The sequence below is a fragment of the Sus scrofa genome, chromosome 9, assembly GCF_000003025.6.
Source record: "Sus scrofa isolate TJ Tabasco breed Duroc chromosome 9, Sscrofa11.1, whole genome shotgun sequence".
In the NCBI taxonomy this organism is placed as follows: Eukaryota; Metazoa; Chordata; class Mammalia; order Artiodactyla; family Suidae; genus Sus; species Sus scrofa.
This window is the reverse complement of record NC_010451.4, coordinates 136659258-136678406: the sequence shown is the minus strand read 5'-3', so window position 1 is coordinate 136678406 and position 19149 is coordinate 136659258. Positions and strand designations below refer to the sequence as shown.

The following is a 19149-nucleotide window of genomic DNA, read 5'->3' as shown; positions in this document are numbered from 1 at the left end:
AGTGGAGTCTTCTGGATTGGCCTTCCCTCCACCCCCAGCACTTTGAATATATTATGCCCCTCCCTCCTGGACTGCAAGGTTTCTGCTAAAACTTCTGCTGCTGGTCTTATGTGGGTTCCCTTGTGTGTAACAAGCTGTCTTCTCTTGCTGCTTTTAAGATTTTTCTCTTTCTTTAATTTTTGATGTTTTAATAATTATTGTCTGTCTTGGTTCGGGTTTCTTTAAGTTCCTCTTATTTGGAACTCTGGGCTTTCTATATCTGGATGTCTATTTCTTCCCAGGCTACAGAAGTTTTCAGCCATTATTTCATCAAAAAAATATTTCTGCTCCTTTCTGTCTCTCTCTTCGCCTTTTGAGAGCCCTTTAATGTGAATGTTGGTCATCTTAACAGAGTCTCCTTAAGCTGCCTTCGCTTTTATTCTTTTATCGTTTTGTTTTCTCTTTGCTGCTCTGTGTGGGTGAGGTTTGCTGCCCTGTCTTCAAGTTCACTGACCTTTTCCTGCTTCATCTAGTCTGTTGCTGAACCTGCTAGTATAGTTTTCAGTTCGTTTATGGCGTTACTCGGTTCAGTGACTTCTACTCTGAACTTCCCTGCATATTCCATCTCTTCGTTGAGGTTCTCGCTGTGAGCCTCCATTCTTCTCTCAAGTTCCACGAGCATCGTTATGACCATGACATTGAACTCTTTATTGGGTAAATTAATTGCTTTTCTCCATTTTACCTAGGTTTTTTTTCCCTGATATTTTATCTTATTCTTTTCATTGGGACATATTCCTCTGTCTTCTCATTTTATTTGGCTCTGTGTTGGTTTCTATACAGGAGATAAAACCAGCGCCTCTCCCAATCTTGACAGAATGGCCTCAGGTAGGAGAGGGACCTTATCATTCAACCCTGCCCTAGCTCTTGGTCATCCCTCAAGCCTTTGTGGTTCGCCCAGAAGCCCATGATATTTTTGATGCTGTACCAAAACCTGTCATTTTCGTTACAGGGAGGATCTCAGTACCTAGATATAGGCTTTATGGAATCCAGACCCTTAGGTGACAGGTTTTAAAAGTGTATATATACCTTCCTGTGCTGGACAGGTAACCTGGTGATATCCCCTGGGTGGCAGTCACAAATATTGGGGCTCTGTCTGCTGTCTTCAGTGCCCTGGGGAGTGGCATTTTTGCAAGAACCGTCTCTCTCGCATTGTTAGAGTCTCATGAATCCCAGGCATGCAAGCACTCTGGCCATCAGAGGCAGGTGATCCAGTGGTGTCCCCTGGGTAGCAACTGCAAAAACCAGGGTGCCAGACCTGAAATCAGGGTGCCAGTAGTGTCTAAGTCTCCCCTCCAGGAGATGCTGGTGTTCTGGCATGTGTCAGAGGGAAATTGCCAACATAGTGCCCACCCCTGAGCACTGTGAGTCCATGCTTGTGGGTCCCTCCAGATCACTGCAGTCTTGCGGGTCTTGGGACACGAGCCCCTTTGGTTTTCAGAATTAGATGTTTTGCAAGCTTTCCTCTCAGATAAAGGACTTAAACGCTGAGGTCCTATTGTGGGGTTTAAACCCTTTAGTCTTTAGGGAGAAGCACCAGGTTTTGAGTTGTCTCCAGCTCTGGGTCACTGTGCTGGGCTGGGATTTATGCCAGGGCTTGTCCCAGCCTCTCCTGTCTGCCTCGATGTGGTTTTCTGAGTGTGGGCATCACTCTGCCAACCTTAGGCTTTTTAAAAAGCAGGCTGTCTGTGGAAACAGGTGACTTCAGGATTATTCCCACATCACCCTCTAGAACTGGAATCTTCACGTCTGTTTTTAATAAAAATTAGCAATTTTCTGTGGCTCAGAGGAGGGTAATGTGAAATCTTGATCACAGCTACCTGACTGATAGGTTTGCAAGTTCTACAATAAGATACACATGCATCTGACAGATATGGGCTTTGGGTTCTTTCCAGTGGAATTTAGGGTAGTATGTTCCCATTATAATATTGCAGATAACACAAACCAGCAGATAATATTGTCACTTATTCTTCACTAGGACAGCAGTCTCATCATCTAGTAGATTTCTATTTTGAGGTGAAATCAGGAGCTTTAAGTGCCTCTTGTGTGGCATGATGGAACCATGGCGCTTGGGTTTCACAGGTTGACCTTCAGAAACATCAGCCTCTGTACCTCCATTAGCGGGTCAGCAGTTTCTCCAGGGGACAGGAGGGGGCACCTGGTGGGAAAGGCCTGAGGGAAGGCCCGAGAGCTGCCAGCACCAGAAGTGGGGGACCCTGCATTGCTGTGTCTTTTCCCAGCTCAGTCGTGGGGCCTCTGTAGGAAGGGTTGCAGGGGGCTGGGAGCCACTCTGGCTCTGTCTTAGCCTCAGCCTCAGGCCTGTGTCCTGGGATTGCCCATTCCCCCACGTCGTTCTTGTGCATTGCTGGCTGGTTGGCTGGTCAGTTTGGGGTCCTGCAGTATTTCACTGAATGCCTGTGGATTCTGATGGCATGTGCTCCCTGATCAAAGACACTTCAGTTCCCCACCTTCCGTTTTCTATGGCATTAATCTTTGTTCACCTTAGCAGAGGCACTAAGGGCGTCTCTGAGCCTTTATTCAGATCCCTGAGAGACTCTGCACAGGAGGTGTGAGGACACCACCCTGGGACACCCGCTAGGGAGAGGTCTTGGTTACAGACGTCTTGTCCCCTTGGCTTACGACCATCACTGAACACAGGGCAGACCGTGTGTCACACATCCTTTTAATTTAATCAGCCCATCCCACCTGTGAGGTCACCATTCTGTCCCAAGGAAGCACACAGACGCAGGAAGTTGTCGGAAGTCACAGGACTCACCAGCAGGACATGATCCCGGAGTCTGGCCTTTGCTGCGTGTTGCCGTTTATCACCCGGCAGGTGCTGTGCTGACTGTTACACTCCGGTCTTGTCCAGTTCCCCAGCTCTGCTCTGAGACATGGATGGTCCCGAAACCCCTCGCCTGCCCAGTGAACACTCCCTGGGCTCTTGGGCCCCTTGTACTGCTTCACAGCAGCCTGGGCGAGGATCAGTTAGACAAGACTGTCCGCTGAGGGCTGGCAGACAGCTGCTTCTTTTCTTTTATGCCCTCAGGCTGCATTGCTGCTTTTCACTGGCACACAGCTCAGCTCGTCCTGCTGGTCTCCAGCAGCGGGCTGTGTGTCCCGGCTCAGCGTTCTGTGGCTTTCCTCCCTCCCGGTCTCCGTCCCCCCACCCCTCTGAGACGCGGAGGTGTCCTTGTGCCAGATCAGGGCTTGGGTTGGGGCCGGGCTGGGGTCGTGGGGTCGGTGGACTGGGGCTCTGGGAGGGGAGGGGTGGCTCTTCTCACTCCCCACTTAGAATTGAGGCGGGGTTGGGGGGTGTCACAGAAGCTCCCGAAGGGGGTGCCTTTCGGGCTGGACCTGCAAGATGAGCAGGCGGTGTGCATGGAGGTGGCGAAATCCCAGGTGGTGAGGACTCCAGGGCAGAGCAGGAGGGGAGGTGGCCGCCGGGGAGCCCCGGCCGGGAAGGTGGCCCGGGAATATTCTGGTGAGCGTGTCACCTATGATGAGGAGCTCAGACTGCCCTCCACCCCCACAGTTGGGACAGAGCAGGGCCCTTGGGCCTGGGAATCTGCATTTCTCACCCGTTTCTTCAGGTGAGGTTGGCCTCTCGCTCTGGGGACTGACCACACTGATGCCAGCTGTCCTGACGGGCAGTGCCCTGGGCTGTCCGCATAGGGTCTCCACGGGCAGAGGCCTCAGCGCTGGGCACCAAAGATGGGTTCGGGGGGGCTGGAGGTTCCAGAGGAGCCAGCCACATTGGGGCCCAGCCCAGGGCCAGCATGAGGCCTGAAGGAGCAGGGCTGGGGGCATTCCTGCAGCCCCAGAAGTGGGGCTCACAATGGAACTTTCTAGAAGAGCAGCTCAGCCCAGCTGGGGGAGCAGTCCGTGTCTGGTCTGTGCTGTGGTCTCACCCACCCCGCCAGCTCCGAGGGAGGACTCTGTGCTGCTTGACCCTCTCGCTTAGCACGGGCTCGCCCGCATAAGGCGGGAGGAAGGCGTTTGGGCCCGGCTTGCCTCTGACTTTGGAAAGTGTTTTGAAAGCCACGTGGGTCTGTGGTCCAGCATGAAGTAGGAAGTGAGCCTTGCAGCATCAGTGAAGGAGCCCCGGTGCCCATCTGCGTGGGAGGCAGAGCTCCCTGCGTCTGGGCTCTGGTTTGGAGAAGCGTCACCAGCTAGTGGCCACCGTCAGAGACGCAGCCTTGCCTCCTCTCCTCGCCCCGGCCTCCTGCAGAGGCGGAGGCTGTGTCGTGTGGGCCCCGGGCCACAGCCTGGCCACCCTGCCCTCCTGACCCAAGAGGGAGGCCACCGGCCTGGGACCGGAACCCCACCCCCGACCCCACGACAGCCCGAACTAGCCCTGGAGCCCAACAGCTCAGCCTTCCAGAAGCCCGTTGCCCTTGTCCCAGTTGGCGTTCTTCTGTGTCTCCTCTGCTCCTGACCTTCGTGCGGTGGCGGAGGGGAGGGTCCGGTCCGTCCTCTGCCTGGCGGGTGGTTGACTCCTCCTGGCTGCCTTTGTGCTGGGGCTTCACTTTACAAGCACCGTCATTTTCCCCGCGGGAACAAATTCTTGGCTTTGCAAGATGGCAGAGCTCTTGTCTGAAGCTTCTCTGTGTCGACTCATGTTCTTTTAATCTGGGAGCTTTACATACACACGAACGCATATGCGGTTTTTGTTCCTGCCACTCTCATCTGTCATGTGAACCTGTCAGATTTAAAATAGGACTTCAGGTATAGAATTGCCCCATAAAGTGTAGAGTGCCTGGTTAAATTCAGATAAACCACAACATTTTTTAAAGGATAAGTTCCGTGCAATATTTGGGACATACACCAAAAACATTTTGTTAGTTGTTTATTTGAAATGCAGATGTCACTGAACAGCCTGTATTTTTAGTTGCTAAATCTGGCCACACTGTTTAGACAAGGTTGACTTAAATTAGGTTTTTAGGTGACTTGTCTTCTGAATAGAGGTCTCGGTGGCGTCTGGAGTGCTTGTCACAGAGAGGGGGCAGCGGGTCAGTGGGTGACCGGGCCCGAGGCCGGCCTGGGCGCAGGGAACACCGGGTGCTTGTTACTCCGCAGGGCCTCGTGCCATCCCAGACACGCCTGGAGCGCCGTCTTGGGGCGGCTGTCCCCGCCCCCCCGGCCCCGCCCTCGAAATAGGTGGGGTGGCACAGTTTCTTGGTCTACACTGTCTCAGTGCCCGTGGGTCTGACTTCAGTCAGATGGGCCACCCCAACATTCGTGTTAGGAGTGGGTAGGAACCTCGCAGTTCAGTGTAAGGAAGCCTTCCAGACGAGACACTTCAGTAATTTACGTCAACTTGGACACGCTGGCTTAGAGGACGCTGCTGAGGAATTCACGGCAAAGCAGCGAGAGGGGACGCGTGTGCTGACATCGAGCGTGGGGGTCGGCAGTGACGGTGGGGACCTGGTGAGCTGGCCCAGGCCTGGGCAGGTCTCGGCACCGACGAGGCCCACAGGCCCCTGTGTGCGGAGATGGGAACACAAGATAACAGTGGCGTCCAGGCCAGGCACCGGGGTGCTCAGGGGGCCCACATGGGCCGGGCAGTTTACGGCCTCGCCTCTTCCTGCCCAGGTGGCTGTCAGAGGAAAGGAGTACCTCGAGTCAGCCACCAGCTGTGGCGTAGGTCGCAGATGCAGCTCAGATCTGGTGTGGCTGTGGCTGTGGCCGAGGCTGGCAGCTGCAGCTCCAGTTTGACCCCCAGCCTGGAAACTTCCATATGCCTCAAGTGTGGTGTAGAAACGAAACGTTCAATAAACTTGATTGCGTTGAGTTAAATGCTGATAAACAAAAACATAATTACGTCTCACACAAGGTAGGAAAAGCATTTGCAGCAAACACTTGGTGTCTTAGCAAACAAAGAGCTCATCCTGGAGGAATTAAGAAATAGACTGACATCTCTGGGGGACCAAGGACCTCAGGCCGGGGCTCCCCTGACTTCGAGCCCTGGTTCTGTGCTTCCTTGTCCATGCGTCCTCCCAGCCGGCCTGCAGGGTCTGCAGCCCATTTTACAGATGAGCCAACTGACTCAGCAAGTCCAGCCCGGGGCCCCAAACCCTTAGCTGGGTCTGGGGCTCCTTCACAGAGGCCTTGGTATAAAGCTCTTGCTCTAGTCCAGCTGGCTTGTCCAAGGAGAGTCACAGGGAGAGAGACAAAGGGCTGAGAGGCACATGGAGAAGTGGTTCGCTTTGGTGTTAAAGATTTGCTTGCAGAAACCTCAGGATTAGGCCCCCGCCTGCCTCTGGGATTAGCAGGAAAAAATTCTACAACGGTCACCTGGCGCAGTGCTGGCTGCCTGGGCTGTTAGCAGTTCTCTATTTCGGGTGGAAGGGTCAAAAGTGTGAACTTGTCCTTTTGACTCAAAGAAGGAAAGAAAAGAACAAAAAAAAGCATATGACTTTGGACCTAGCCCTTCCAGGTCTGGGGTCCTAAGTGAATAATCAGGAGTGTGGACCAGATGTTAGGTCCAGAGGCGTTTGCCGATGTATTTACGCTCTCTGACATCTGCAGCTGACTGCAGGCGTTTCCGAGGGTAGTTTAGAACGTGAAACGATATTTACCACGGTTTGAAAATAATAATGTTGGAGTTCCCATCATGGCGCAGTGGTTAACGAATCCGACTGGAAACCATGAGGTTGTGGGTTCGATCCCTGCCTTGCTCACTGGGTTAAGGATCTGGCATTGCCGTGAGCTGTGGTGTAGGTCACAGACACGGCTCGGATCCTGCATAGCTGTGGCTGTGGTGTAGGCCGGTGGCTACAGCTCCGATTGGACCCCTAGCCTGGGAACCTCCATATGCTGCAGGAGTGGCCCTAGAAAAGGCAAAAAGACCAAAAAAAAAAAAGAAAAGAAAAGAATAATGTCTTGTGATGTTAACCGGGGAAAGAAACCCAAAACACAAAATGATATGATTTCATATTTTTCCCCATACGATTTCAGGGGTGTCCAGCTGTGCATCATAAAGGGTGCATCACAGGTCCAGAAGCCTGTGGCCTTACCCCACTCTCACGGAACTTTGGCTAATTTTCATTTTGCATCTGCTCTGTGTGGCCAGTAGGGTGTAAATGAAAGAAGCCGTGTCACATGTCTGCTTGATGGAGTACGCCCGAGTCAGGACAGGGCTGATGGGGTTGTTTGTTGCCATGGAAAATATCAGAAAGATACTGCGGGACCTGCCACGTTTATGGTTCCGTTTCTTATCTGCATCCTCCGTAACCCTCGCGTGATTCAAGTGTGACACAGACACTCTCCATAAATCATTCACACAGTACGTACACATACACGCTCTGGGTGTGTGGGTTTTTTCCTCTGAAATTAAACAGACCAAAAACTGATCGGATGGCTTCCCGGTGAGAGAGGAGAGGTTCCCGCCAGTTTGCGTCTTCATCCTCTCCTTTAGCGTTTCGATTTTCCCAACTTGCGAGCATCGCAGCTGTAATTATCGAATCCGAGAGAAAGCGCTTCCTTGTGCCCGAGAGGACTGAGACTGTGTTCGGTTTTCCCCGATTTCCTAGAGGAAGGGGATGTGGGGGCGCCGGTCCTCCTGGACTCTCTCTATGGGCAGGGCCTCTCCCTCTGCCCCCGCCCCCTCCCGTCTACCCGCCCCTCCCACGCTTGGGCAGGAGAAGCCCCTTGCTGGGAGGGGTTCAGGCGGTAAAGGGCCTTGACGTGAATGTGCTTTTCTGGACCCTCTTTGGGCAGCTTGGGGGGCAGCCTGGGGGCCCTGGAGCCCGGCTACCTGCGTTCCCACCCAGGGCTGCCCATTAGTACTCGGCGATCAAGAGTGGACGTACCTTTAGTGGGCACTTACCTTAGTAGGTACCCGGGGGTGAGGTTGCTGACAGCAACCACTGCACGTGTGTCAGTTTTTATCAGTCGCAGTAGATTTCCCATGCAAAACTCATCCTTTTCAATTTCACTTTTTTGCTGCACCCGTGGCAGATGGAAGTTCCTGGGCCGGGATCCGGGCCGCAGCTGCAGAATTGCACCACAGCAGGGGCAACAGCAGATCCTTAACCTACTGTGCCAGGCCAGGGGTTGAACCTGCACCTGAAAAGCCACCTGAGCTGCCGCAGAGACAGTGCCGGTTCCTTAACCTGCTGTGTCACAGTTGGAACTCCCAGAAATTAAACTTTTGACGCAGTTCTAAAACCTTTCTTAATACAGAGGTAATACATGTGTGTTATAAAAATACGCATAGAATTATAATCTGTATTTTTACATTTTAAAATTCTGAAATTTGGAGTTCCCATTGTGGTGCAGTAGAAATGAATCCAAACAGTATCCATGAGGATTCGAGTTCGATCTCTGGCCTTGCTCAGTGGGTTGGGAATCTGGCGTTGCTGTGGCTGTGGTGTAGGCCGGAAGCTATAGCTCCGATTCAACGCCTAGCCTGGGAACCTCCATATTCTGTGGGTGCGGCCCTAAAGAGCAAATAGAATAGACTAGAATAGAACAGAACAGAATAGAATAGAAAAATTTTACATTATAAAATGATAAAAATTATAAAAACTTCAAGTTTTTTAAATCTGTTAGAGAATTTCTCCACCCCAATTAATCACTGCTAATATTTTACTATAATCCTGTAATTATTTTAAAGGCTTGTTTTCTTTTTCCAAATTTTAATGTCTCTTTCATTGGCTTGATTTTAGTCCCATGAAAATGGTTGTTTTTTTTTTTTTTTTTTTTTTTGGAGTTGTGGGCCTGGTTGTAATATTGCTCTTTTCACTTTGGCTGAAAAGTTTTGCTGTCACCCTGATGTCTAAAGAAATGCCACTGAAGAGTTGCCGTTGTGGCTCAGTGGGTTAAGAACCTGACACAGTGTTCATGAAGATGCAGGTTTGATCCCTGGCTTCACTCAGTGGGTTAAGGATCTGGCATTGCATAGGTCATAGATGTTGCTCGGATCCCACGTTGCTGTAGCTGTGGTGTAGGCGGCAGCTACAGCTCTGATTCAACCCCTAGCCATATGTAGCAGGTGTGGCCCTAAAAAGGAAAAAAAAAAAAAAAAAGCTACTGAGTTCCCAATGCCTTGTGGAGGGTACAGTTATAAAAGGGCATTTCCGTAACAGGTGACAGACCTCTCAGGGCTCGAGTCAGTAATCTTTATAGAAAAATGCATACGCTCCATGGAATATGCTAATTATTTGTATTCATTGCCTAAGTCTTGTGGTTGACAATAATTCTGTTGGAATTGCTATTCAGGGAAAGCAATTTAGGCCAAAAAACAGGAGTAACTTTCTTCTAACTTTCTTGCCAAGCAGGCTGTACCTTTTCATGATTAACTCTCCTTATACAGTGTATTTTCAGCAGCTGTCATCCAAACCTACAAAGTCAGTAAATTTGAAGAAATTGGGGAGGAAAAGACCGGCCTGGGGGGGGGCGGTGGATGTGACAGATGTGAAGTGCTCCTTTTGACCAGCGCCTCTGTGCACCTGTCTCCTCAGGACCAGGTGGAGCAGACATCCCCTCACCATCCTCGAGATCTGGCAGGACCTGGCTTCCCAGCGCAGCCCGACCGGCTCGCCCCTCACCAAGGTAAGGGCCGCATCGCAGAGCGGCCTGACACAGGCGCCCCGACTCGCTCCTGCTTTGCAGTGACGCCGGGGCTTCGTGTTCCAAGAAGCTCTTCTTGGCACTCATGTAAGGAGATGCTGACCGTAGCTCTTCCTCTCCCCTTTAAGGAAAGCAGATGCTGTAAAGGGAGCTACTTGGTGACGCTGTCTGCGTGTAGTTTCTTTCAATGAACAGCCTCAGTGGGCAAAACTTCAGAATCGATTTCAAGTGAATTATCCTGGGATTCACCTCAAAGGCATCTCGAGGGCTCCCCCACAGTGGGATCGCCTTGATTTTGGCGTTCTTGTGTTTGCACTTAAACTGGTTGAGTGTGTATGTGCCTTGGCGTCTCTCTTGCTGCGATTCCTTCTATTCCTTCTCGCTAATTTCGGCTGGGCTCGCCATGGGGAAGCAGGGAGGGTATTAGATGGATACCAGGGTTGTAGCTTAGGTCCAGTACGTAAGCTTAGATGCAGGATGGGACCTGCACGGAGCTGGCGTGATCAGGAGGTGGAACGGGGAACGGACATGGGGCTGGTGGTTTGGATTCTTTGAGAGTGTATCAGACGTGGTAGGGTTTAGAGCTGGTGGGAGTTAGAATAACCCAATTTTCTTCATTGCCGAATGCGAGAGGGAGAGAGAGGATGCAATTCAGCGAAAATAAAGCCTGGGAGCTGACCAAGACTGGGACCAGGTGTTACTGGCCGTCCTCCCCGAAAGAATTCCGAGAAGTCGTATTTCCAACCAAGATAAGCAGGTGGTGAGGGGGTGTGGGCCTGCGAACCGTAAGCAGACAGCGGGGCCTGCTGGCGCCCGTTCGCCTCCACGGGGCCACTTGCACAAGGCGAGCTGAAACCTTGGGGACTCGGACATTGGGGCTGTGTGTTCAATGCGTGGTTAAGTGAAACGCGTGGTTACCTAGTCAGGGTGAGAGGAGTGGGTAATGGCCTGAGGCTGCGTTAGGAAAAAATGTACTTGGTTATGTATTTAGCATCTTCGGCGCAGCTAAAATATTGATCATAACTGTGTCAATATTTGTGTTTTGTGTGTAAAAGCTGAGGCTCCTCATGTGTCACTCTTGCTTCATCTTGATTAAAAAAAAATGTACCTTTTTAGAGAGTGATGGTGGGCAGCTTCGCACACGGGGGATGAGGGGTCTGTGAGAAATCACCACGCTTCCCTCCCCTTCCTTTAGGTTTAGATGTGAACCTAAAACTGCATCTTCAGAAAGGAATTATCTAAAGAAAAGGGGGGGGGTCCCATCTGAAAGAAGTAATAGCCTAGAAACTACCTAAGAAAGCCAAGAATATGTCTTCTGTTCCTTGTGAGTTAAACATTGCGTAACATGATGGCAAATACAACCCTGTGAGTGCAGACAGCACTCGAAAGTTTTTGGTAGAGGAGCTCCCGTTGTGGCTCAGCAGGTTAGGAACCCGGCACAGTGTCTGTGGGGATGTGGGTTTCATCTCTGGCCTCACTCAGAGGGTTAAGGATCCGGTGTTGCCGTGAACTGTGTTATAGGTCACAGATGTGACTCAGATCTGGCGTTGCTGTGGCTGCGGGTAGGCCGGCAGGTGCAGCTGTAAAAGAAAAAAAAAGTTTGGGCAGAGAATTCTGAAGAAATAAAGGAGAGTTGAAAGAGGAAAACAAAATATATTGACCCGGAGAAAGACCAGCTTTTAATAAAGGAAGAAGAGTCTGAAAGTAATGGGGTTAGTGAGCGATACTGGCTCCTAAAAAGGTTCAGAGAGTTTTGCAGATGAGCGTCAGGGAACCTTCAAAAGACACCTGATTTCTCTTTTATGCAAATGGTTGGTGAGGGACAAATGCTCTTCCGCTTATTCTATAATATTTCGTAGCTTCGTGAAAGACAGTCAGGAAATCCAAATATAGGCAAATATTTCACGTATTAACTGACATCCAAAAAGTCTGTGTAAAGCATGAATAAATCAAGTTAGCAGTTTATCTTAAATAAAACACAAAACAAACAAAGGCTCTGACCAGGCTGGGTTTATGATAGTAACACAAGGATTCTTCAGGGCATTGGACTCTGAACACATTTAACGCATGAAAAGATGAAAGGGAAAACAAGCATCATCTCACCAGAGACAGCGAGAGCAGTTAAACAGTTCTCCACTCTTGCACCACAAAACGAACCAGAACAACCCAACCCTTCCTGAGGCAGGACGGCTCTTCCTGCAGCCACATCCCTAGAAACTGATTGTAAGTTGACAACATTCAACCAAAAATGCTTTTTAATGCACCTGACTCACTGAACCTCGTAGCTTAGCCCAGACCACCTGAAAGGTTTTGAGAAGAGTTACACGAGCCTCCGGGGGGCAAAATCTAACACAAACCTGTTTTATGATGAAGTGTGGACTGTCTCAGTTCTTTATTGAACGCCACACCAAAGTGACAAGCAGTGTGGTTGGGTCCAGAACGGCTTCAGGTTGCTGGGTGTCTCCCCTGCGAACGTGGGCCTGCCTGAGAGCCACGGCCTGCTCACGGCCCAGCGTCACGACAGAGGATGGACCACATCGGAAGAGGTTGCCATCCAGAATTCCAAGTGTGGTTTCTACGGAATGCGAATCACTTTCTCACTGTGGTCAAAGAGTCCTAAGTGGAACTGTCATTAAGTCAGGAACTGTCTGTACTGAGAAGAAACCTCGGTAACCTCTGTAACCTGTTCCAAGTCTGTTTGTCAAAGATGTTTGGCCCTCGGCCTCCACGATGGGAGCTCTTAGCATCATGTCCCTGAAAGTCAGAGGACACACAGGAAGGCCTGCTGTCACTAGAGGTCTTTGCCAGGGTTGTAAAACAAACACAACAGCAGACATGCCAACACCAAAAGGAAAAAATGAGAGTGGTGCCTCTTTGCAAATGGTGTTATTATCCCAATAGAAAAGCCATTTAAAATAAATGGGTTTTTCAAACTGGTAGGTAAGTGACATCAGCAGATAAAGTTTAATAGTATCCGTGTAACAGAAAACAACAGGAAGTGTCATGCAAACAGAAATCCCACGTCTAGGAGTTCCCTGGTGGCTCAGCAGGTTAAAGATCGGGCACTGTCACTGCCCTGGCTCAAGTTGCCACTGTGGCTTTGATTCCCCCCGTCCCAGAGCTTCCTCATGCCACGGGTGTGGCCAGGGAGACAGCAAGAAGTCCCACTATGATAATAACAAAAAATTAGAAGGTATCTAGGAGTAAATTCAACCAGATTACCTAAGTTCTAAGACGTTAGTAAAATACATAAAAAAGACCTGAATACGCGGAGGGTTGTCCCTGGATGGTAAGTCAGAAGACGTGGATAGTGAAGAGGTCAGGTCTTCCCACATTTATCTTTAATGCACTTGCGACCAAGTTTCAGAGCATTTGGTGTGACTTCCGGACAAGCGAAGACTCAGGAACAGCCAGATAGAGTTGAAGATGAGCTGGGCGGAGGGAGGGCCGGCAGCGAGGCCTCCTGTGGGCGTCACAGTTGATTCAAGGACAGACGGATGTCCCATGCAGAGCCCCACACAGTTGCAGAAACTCAGGGCGACACGGAGAAGTCGTGGCGGGGCTCTGAGGCTGGGGCGTCGGGGGGTGGGGGCCACTGGATCCTCCCTCCTGTGCACCATCCACAGTCATCAGTTTCAGTTCAGTTAATCACTAAGTGGAAGACAAATGTTTCTGCTTTTTTTCCATTCATAAGAATTAATGGGTAGTGAGACTCTTTATACCCACAGGCTGAAAAGGAACTTTTTTTTTTTTGGTCTTTCTGCTATTTCTTTGGGCCACTCCCGTGGAATGTGGAGGTTCCCAGGCTATGGGTCGAATCGGAGCCGTAGCCACCGGCCTACGCCAGAGCCACAGCAGCGCAGGATCCGAGCCGCATCTGCAACCTACACCACAGCTCATGGCAACGCCGGATCATTAACCCACTGAGCAAGGGCAGGGACCGAACCCGCAACCTCATGGTTCCTAGTCGGATTCGTTAACCACTGCGCCACGACGGGAACTCCTTTTTTTTTTTTTTTTTTTTTTTTAAATGGCCACACTTCTGGCATATGCAAGTTCCTGGGCTAGGGATTGAATCACATCCTTGCAATTCATTGCAGCAGACTGGGGATTGGACCCGTGCCTCTGCAGCAACCTGAGCTGCTGCAGTTAGAGGCTTAACTGGCTGTGCCCCAGCGGGAACTCTGAGAAGGAACTATGAAACTAAGATTTAGCACCACCATAAGGGAAAAACGATGTGTGAGGACACTGTAAGCAGACTGCGTGCAAACCTGACAGCGTCTGAAACCCTGAGAGGCAGCCTCAACCGGGGGAAAATATTTGCAGTGTGTGAGTATCCTCAGCTTACTTTAAAAAATCCTATGCCTAAGAGAAACTCTCCAATAGAAAAGCCGGCCCGAAGCCCAGCGGGCACTGTGTGGGAATGGACAGTGAGCCGTGTTTGTGTCTGACGTTGGATGCTCCTTTCACGTGGCAGCTGTGGGAGCGGCCTGCGCTGGGGCTGGAGGGAGCTTTGCTCTGAGGTCTGTGGTGCGGAGCAGCAAGGCAGGTGGCCCTTTCAAGTGCATCCAGGGGCCCCTTGCTCGGTGCTCCTTCCGCACCCTCGCAGCCCTGCGTGTCCCTGGAAGCAGGCCGGGGTTTGCAGCCCTCTGTCCGGCAGTGCTGGGTGGGGTGGCTCTGCCCCCTCCAGGGCTGCGTCTGCACAGCCTGTGGGACTCTGCAGTTCACTGTGCTGGGCCCTCCTGCCTCCCTCAGCGTTCCCTTTGTCCATCTCCCAGCCAGCTCACCACACGGCTTCTTCTTGACAAGATGCCTTGGGACACATGACAGCACTTGGCAAAGTCAGAGAGCTGTGTCTTCCTCTAACAGGTGCTCCGACCCGAGGCCTTAGGTGTCCGTGATGTGTTTAATTTAGGGTTGGCTGGTCCTTTGCAAGGGACTTGATGTTTAGAGTAAAGGGTTTGCTGTGACTTTCCTTGACCTGTTCCTTCTCTCTGGCAAAGAGGATTAACTACTCTTGTTTCTGATAGCTCATTCCTAGTGTAAGCAGCTTATTTTTGTGTGACAGGTGCAAAGATGCTTCGGACATTCCCAAGCGGCATGCTGCAGGAGGCATGCATCTTCCTTGCTGCGGGTGGTTTTTTAATGGAATTTCTCTCGACAATATTTAAAAAATACTTTTTATTGGAGTGAAGTATACCTAATATAAAATTTACCATTTTAAACCATTTTTAAGTGTACATTTCAGTGGCATTCTTTACCTTCCCAGTGTTGTGCAAATGTCCCCACTATCTAATTTTTAAAAAATTATCAGGAGTTCCCACTGCGGCTCAGCGGATTAAGAATCTGACATTGTCTCTGTAAGGATGTGAGTTCGATCCCTGGCCTCACTTGGTGGGTTAAGGATTCAGCATTGCCGCAAGCCGCAGAGTAGATCGAAGCTTCAGCTTGGGTCCAGGGTTGCCATGACTGGCGTAGGCTACAGCTGCAGCTCTGATTCCATCCCTAGCCTGGAGACTTCCTTGTGCTGCAGATGTGGCCATAAAAAGAAAAAAAAAAGAAAGAAAAAATGTTTAAAAATCATCACCCCAAACGCTCTGTACCTGCTAAGAAGTCATCCCCCGACACTGCTTGTAGCCTCTGTTCTACTCTGTCCTGGTGACTTTGCCTTTGCTGGGCACCTCGTGTGAGTGACCTCATCCAGCATCGTCCCTTGGTGGCCGGCTTAGCATGGCAGGGTTCCTTATGCGTCAGGATGTCGCCGTCTCTGTAGCTGAGTGATACTTTGTGTACCTCTTGTCTGTCAGCCTGCCTTTGCTTTGCCTCCTCCTTGTGGCAGTTGTGAATAACGCTGCCATGAACGTGGGTGTGCAAATACCTGTTCCAGCCTCTGCTTTCAGCTCCTCTGGGTGTATACTTAGACTTGCTTAACAGTATGGGAATTTTATATTTAGCTTTTTCTTGACAGTATTTCTGCAATGCGTGCTTTCAGAGAAATGTGGGTTTTGGAAGTGAGGCCTTTTCTCAGTTTCACTTGTGTCTGATCGTTCTTGCTTAGCGCGGAAGCTGGTCCAGCTCTGTCTCCCAGCAGCGTCTGCAGAGCAGAGATGCCCCAAGGAGCGGGGTGGTTTGAAATCCGCGCTGGAAAGTCACTGTCCGTGGGCTGTGTTCTCCTTGGGGCCAGGGCTGTGTGTGCACTGCACAAAGCCTCCTGAGATGTGTTCAGAAGATTGCCCATGACCCCTGGGGCCGGGAATCTTGGAAACTCGGTCTGTCTGTGACTCTGAGGAGACTCTGAAATTCAGCACTTGACTCCCTGAACTGAGGTGTGTCTTCCAGGCTCTGGGCCTCCAGTGGGCTCGTCCCCCCTGCACGGCCACGGCTCTTTGCTGCTTTGGCTGCTTCTCTTGCTTTCCTTCTTTCCCTTCCTTTTCTTTGCTTTTCTCTTTTTCTTTTTCTTTCGAGGGCCGCACCCGCGGCATGTGGAGGTTCCCAGGCTAGGGGTTGAATCGGAGCTGTAGCTGCCGGTCTACACCACAGCCACAGAAATTCAGGATCTGAGCCGTGTCTGCGACCTACACCACAGCTCACAGCCACGCCGGGTCCTTTGCCCACTGAGCAGGGCCGGGCATCGTACCCACGTCCTCATGGATGCTAGTCAGATTCGTTACCACTGAGCCACGATCGCAGCTCCCTCTTGGTTTCTTTAGGCCAAAGGTTTTGATTATTGGTATCAGTTTGAATGTGCAGAACTACGTTTGGTGGGATGCTTTTTTTAGTTTTCTTCGAGGAACAGTGCAAGTGGAAGAAAACAGATGTGAAATGAGGTAGTTTTGGAAAACCCAGTATCTCCTTGAACCGTCTGTGCCAAGTAGAAAAGACCAAAATTAGAAAAGAGTGTTGTTTCCCAGAGGTGGTGGGAAGCCCCCCGAGAGGGTTTTGTCTTGGTCCCTCCCCTTCGGGGAGCTGCTCTGCTGTCGCCGGAGGCGGGGTGGCGGGTTTGGGGCTGGCGGCCTCTCCTCTCCTGCGCTGTGACGGTGGGGCCTGTGCGTCGCCACCTCGTGGTTTAGACTCTTTGTCCGTAGACACCCCCGTGCGTGATTACTGTGAAAATGCGTGATGACGATGCGGACGGGGTACCTCGGGGTCCTATGCTGAAAATCCTCCTGCAGGTCCTGGTTTTTCATTTAGTCATCAAAGCCACGGGTGGGGAGCCCAGGCAGAGCGGCTCAGGACTTGCCCAGAAGTCCCGGAGAGGTCACGCGGGGTCGAAATTGGAATCAAGCCAAGTCGCCGCACCTTCGCATTTTTGTTTTTTTGTGGGGTTTTTTCTGGCCCACACCTGTGGCGTACGGAAGTTCCCCAGGCCAGGGACTGAACCTGCATCACAGCAGCCACCTGAGCCACAGCAGTGACAACGCTGGATCGTCAACAGCGAGGCCACCAGCCCCCCGCTTCACATTTTGGGATAAGGGAGGGAAACAGCCAGCCCCCATCTGTACCTATCTGTACGCAAAAACCACCTGCTACCTTGGGAATCGGGTTCTTCCCCTTTCTTCTGAGCTGATGCCTTTCCTGGAGGCAGAGGCCACGTCTGAGTATCTGGAAGGTTCTGCTGTCCACATCTGTGTCTTAGAGATACTTGGGTAACGCAGTGTGAAACACCATGTCACTGATACACTTGTGGGCTCCACAAGGGTCCTGAGTTCCTGCCTCTACCTCCCACGTGGGAGGGTGTGGGGGCTCTGGTCCCCTTGGCGAGGTGTCAGGAGCATCTGGCGGAGGGATGGTACATGAGAGGGCATGGAAGTCAACCGAGAGGCCCACGCGGCTTCCTCTGGGGTTTTTGGACCAAGCTTGCCTCCTGGCTCATTGGCGGCCCCTCACCCAGTTGACTGTTTCCTGTGTGATACCTGAGAGTATCTGTGATGTTACACTCATCGTATGCACACACACACACACACACACACACACACACACACACACACACACACGGACCTTTTCATCCAGGGGGTATAAACCCCTTTTAGAAGTGGCAGGGCACAACGCTGACACCATTCCTTCTTTGTTTTGGTCCATGCCCACGGCAAGTGGAAGTTCCCGGCCAAGGATTGAACCCAAGCCACAGCAATGACAATGCAGACTCCTTAACTGCTAGGCTACCAGGGAACTCCTGGCTCCTTCATTATTAAGATCTGTGGTGAGTGAGTATCTTTAGATTTTGCCCTTAGGCAGGAAACCAGGATACCCTGTCTCCCGAAGTCTAATGTCTTTCTTCCCCGATGTTACCCTTCACCTAAATTATTTTATTTTTTTAAACTGCAGTTAACCAGCCATTCCAGGTAAATATCTTTTTGGAATGTGCTATTTTTCTGATAGAGTTTTAAACTCGGTCCCCAAAGGGAGATGGCAGGATTTCCAGTGAGGCTCGGTAGCCCTCTGACCTTGGGGCTGCGGCTCTAGGAAGTAACTCTGCCGGGTTACGGTGTCGCTTGTGTGAACACGGCTAATAGGAGCTCATATTAAACACCCCCTGTGACCTAATCCCCCTCCAGGAGGGCCCCCGGGATCTCAGCTCCTTCCCTGTGAGCAGGCCCTGCGGGTACATAACTAGCAGACCCTTTGGGAGAGCCCCGGAGGAGCAGGCCTCTCCTTGGGATTAGACACTTGGGCGCAGGTCTGGAGCCGGGAGCCTGGAGGCTGCCGCTGCCCCCTGCTGCTCCCTGAGGACGTGCCGGGGGGCGGGCAACCCCACCGCTCAGCCCCGGGCCTCCTTCAGACCAAGGGAGACTTTTATGAGTCCCGACCTTTTTTTTGGGGGGGGACTGGAGGAGATGGGGGCTCAGGTTGTTGATCCCTCCATCTCAGAGATGGAGGGATCTTTTCGATAGATTTTGAAAATTAATCCCAGGGAGCTCCAGCCGCTTGTGTGGCACATGGCTAAAGGCACGTTTGCATGACGAATGCTCCCTGTTTGGGGTCTCGGCGTAGGGCCCCCAGGTGCAGGCGCAAGGCCAGCTGCATTTCTGCATTGTCGCAAGGTGGCCGGCGCTGCCCTTGAAGCTGTGGGGCGGCTCTCAGGGGTGCCAGTTTCTCTGAGTTTTCTCACTGATCGCCCGCCTGGCTCCGCCCTGGGTGGTGGCCGGAGTTTCCCTTCTGGCACTTTTGAGTCCTTCTGTGGTTGCAGGACGAGTTGGCAGCTGCAGCTGTGAGACTCAGGGACCCGGGCGGCTAGGCCTCGCTCGCCCTTCCGGCTTCTGCTGCCACTGGGCGGACTGCGCAGGATGCTTGCTTTTCTGGAACCAGCTATTTACTGTTGTCCTCCGTCCCTGGGCAGTGCCCGCTGTGACGCGGTCACCTCTTCTCTGTGTTCACAGCCTGCTCCTTCCTGGGGTCCCCACTCGGATGCCCAACTCGAGGGCCTTCCCGGGTGCCCGCCTCTCCTTCCTGCACCCTTTGAATCAGAGCTTCCTCGGGGGCTCCTCCTGTGGCTTTTACTTGTCCCCTAAACTCATCACTTTGCTTGTTTTTGGTACA

General features: G+C 51.6%; 1 protein-coding gene across 10 annotated transcripts in view; it reads left to right on the top strand.

Moving 5' to 3' along the window:
• The window catches only part of GRB10 (growth factor receptor bound protein 10), a 162190-nt gene that overhangs the window by 64146 nt on the left and 78895 nt on the right, over nt 1-19149 (top strand). For 7 of the 10 annotated variants that reach the window (XM_021101955.1, XM_021101965.1, XM_021101963.1 and 4 more), the window contains 1 exon segment: nt 9504-9594. The exons of the other annotated variants lie outside the window; for them this stretch is intronic. In XM_021101955.1, the coding sequence (XP_020957614.1) occupies nt 9504-9594 (91 nt within the window). 10 annotated transcript variants of the gene reach the window in all.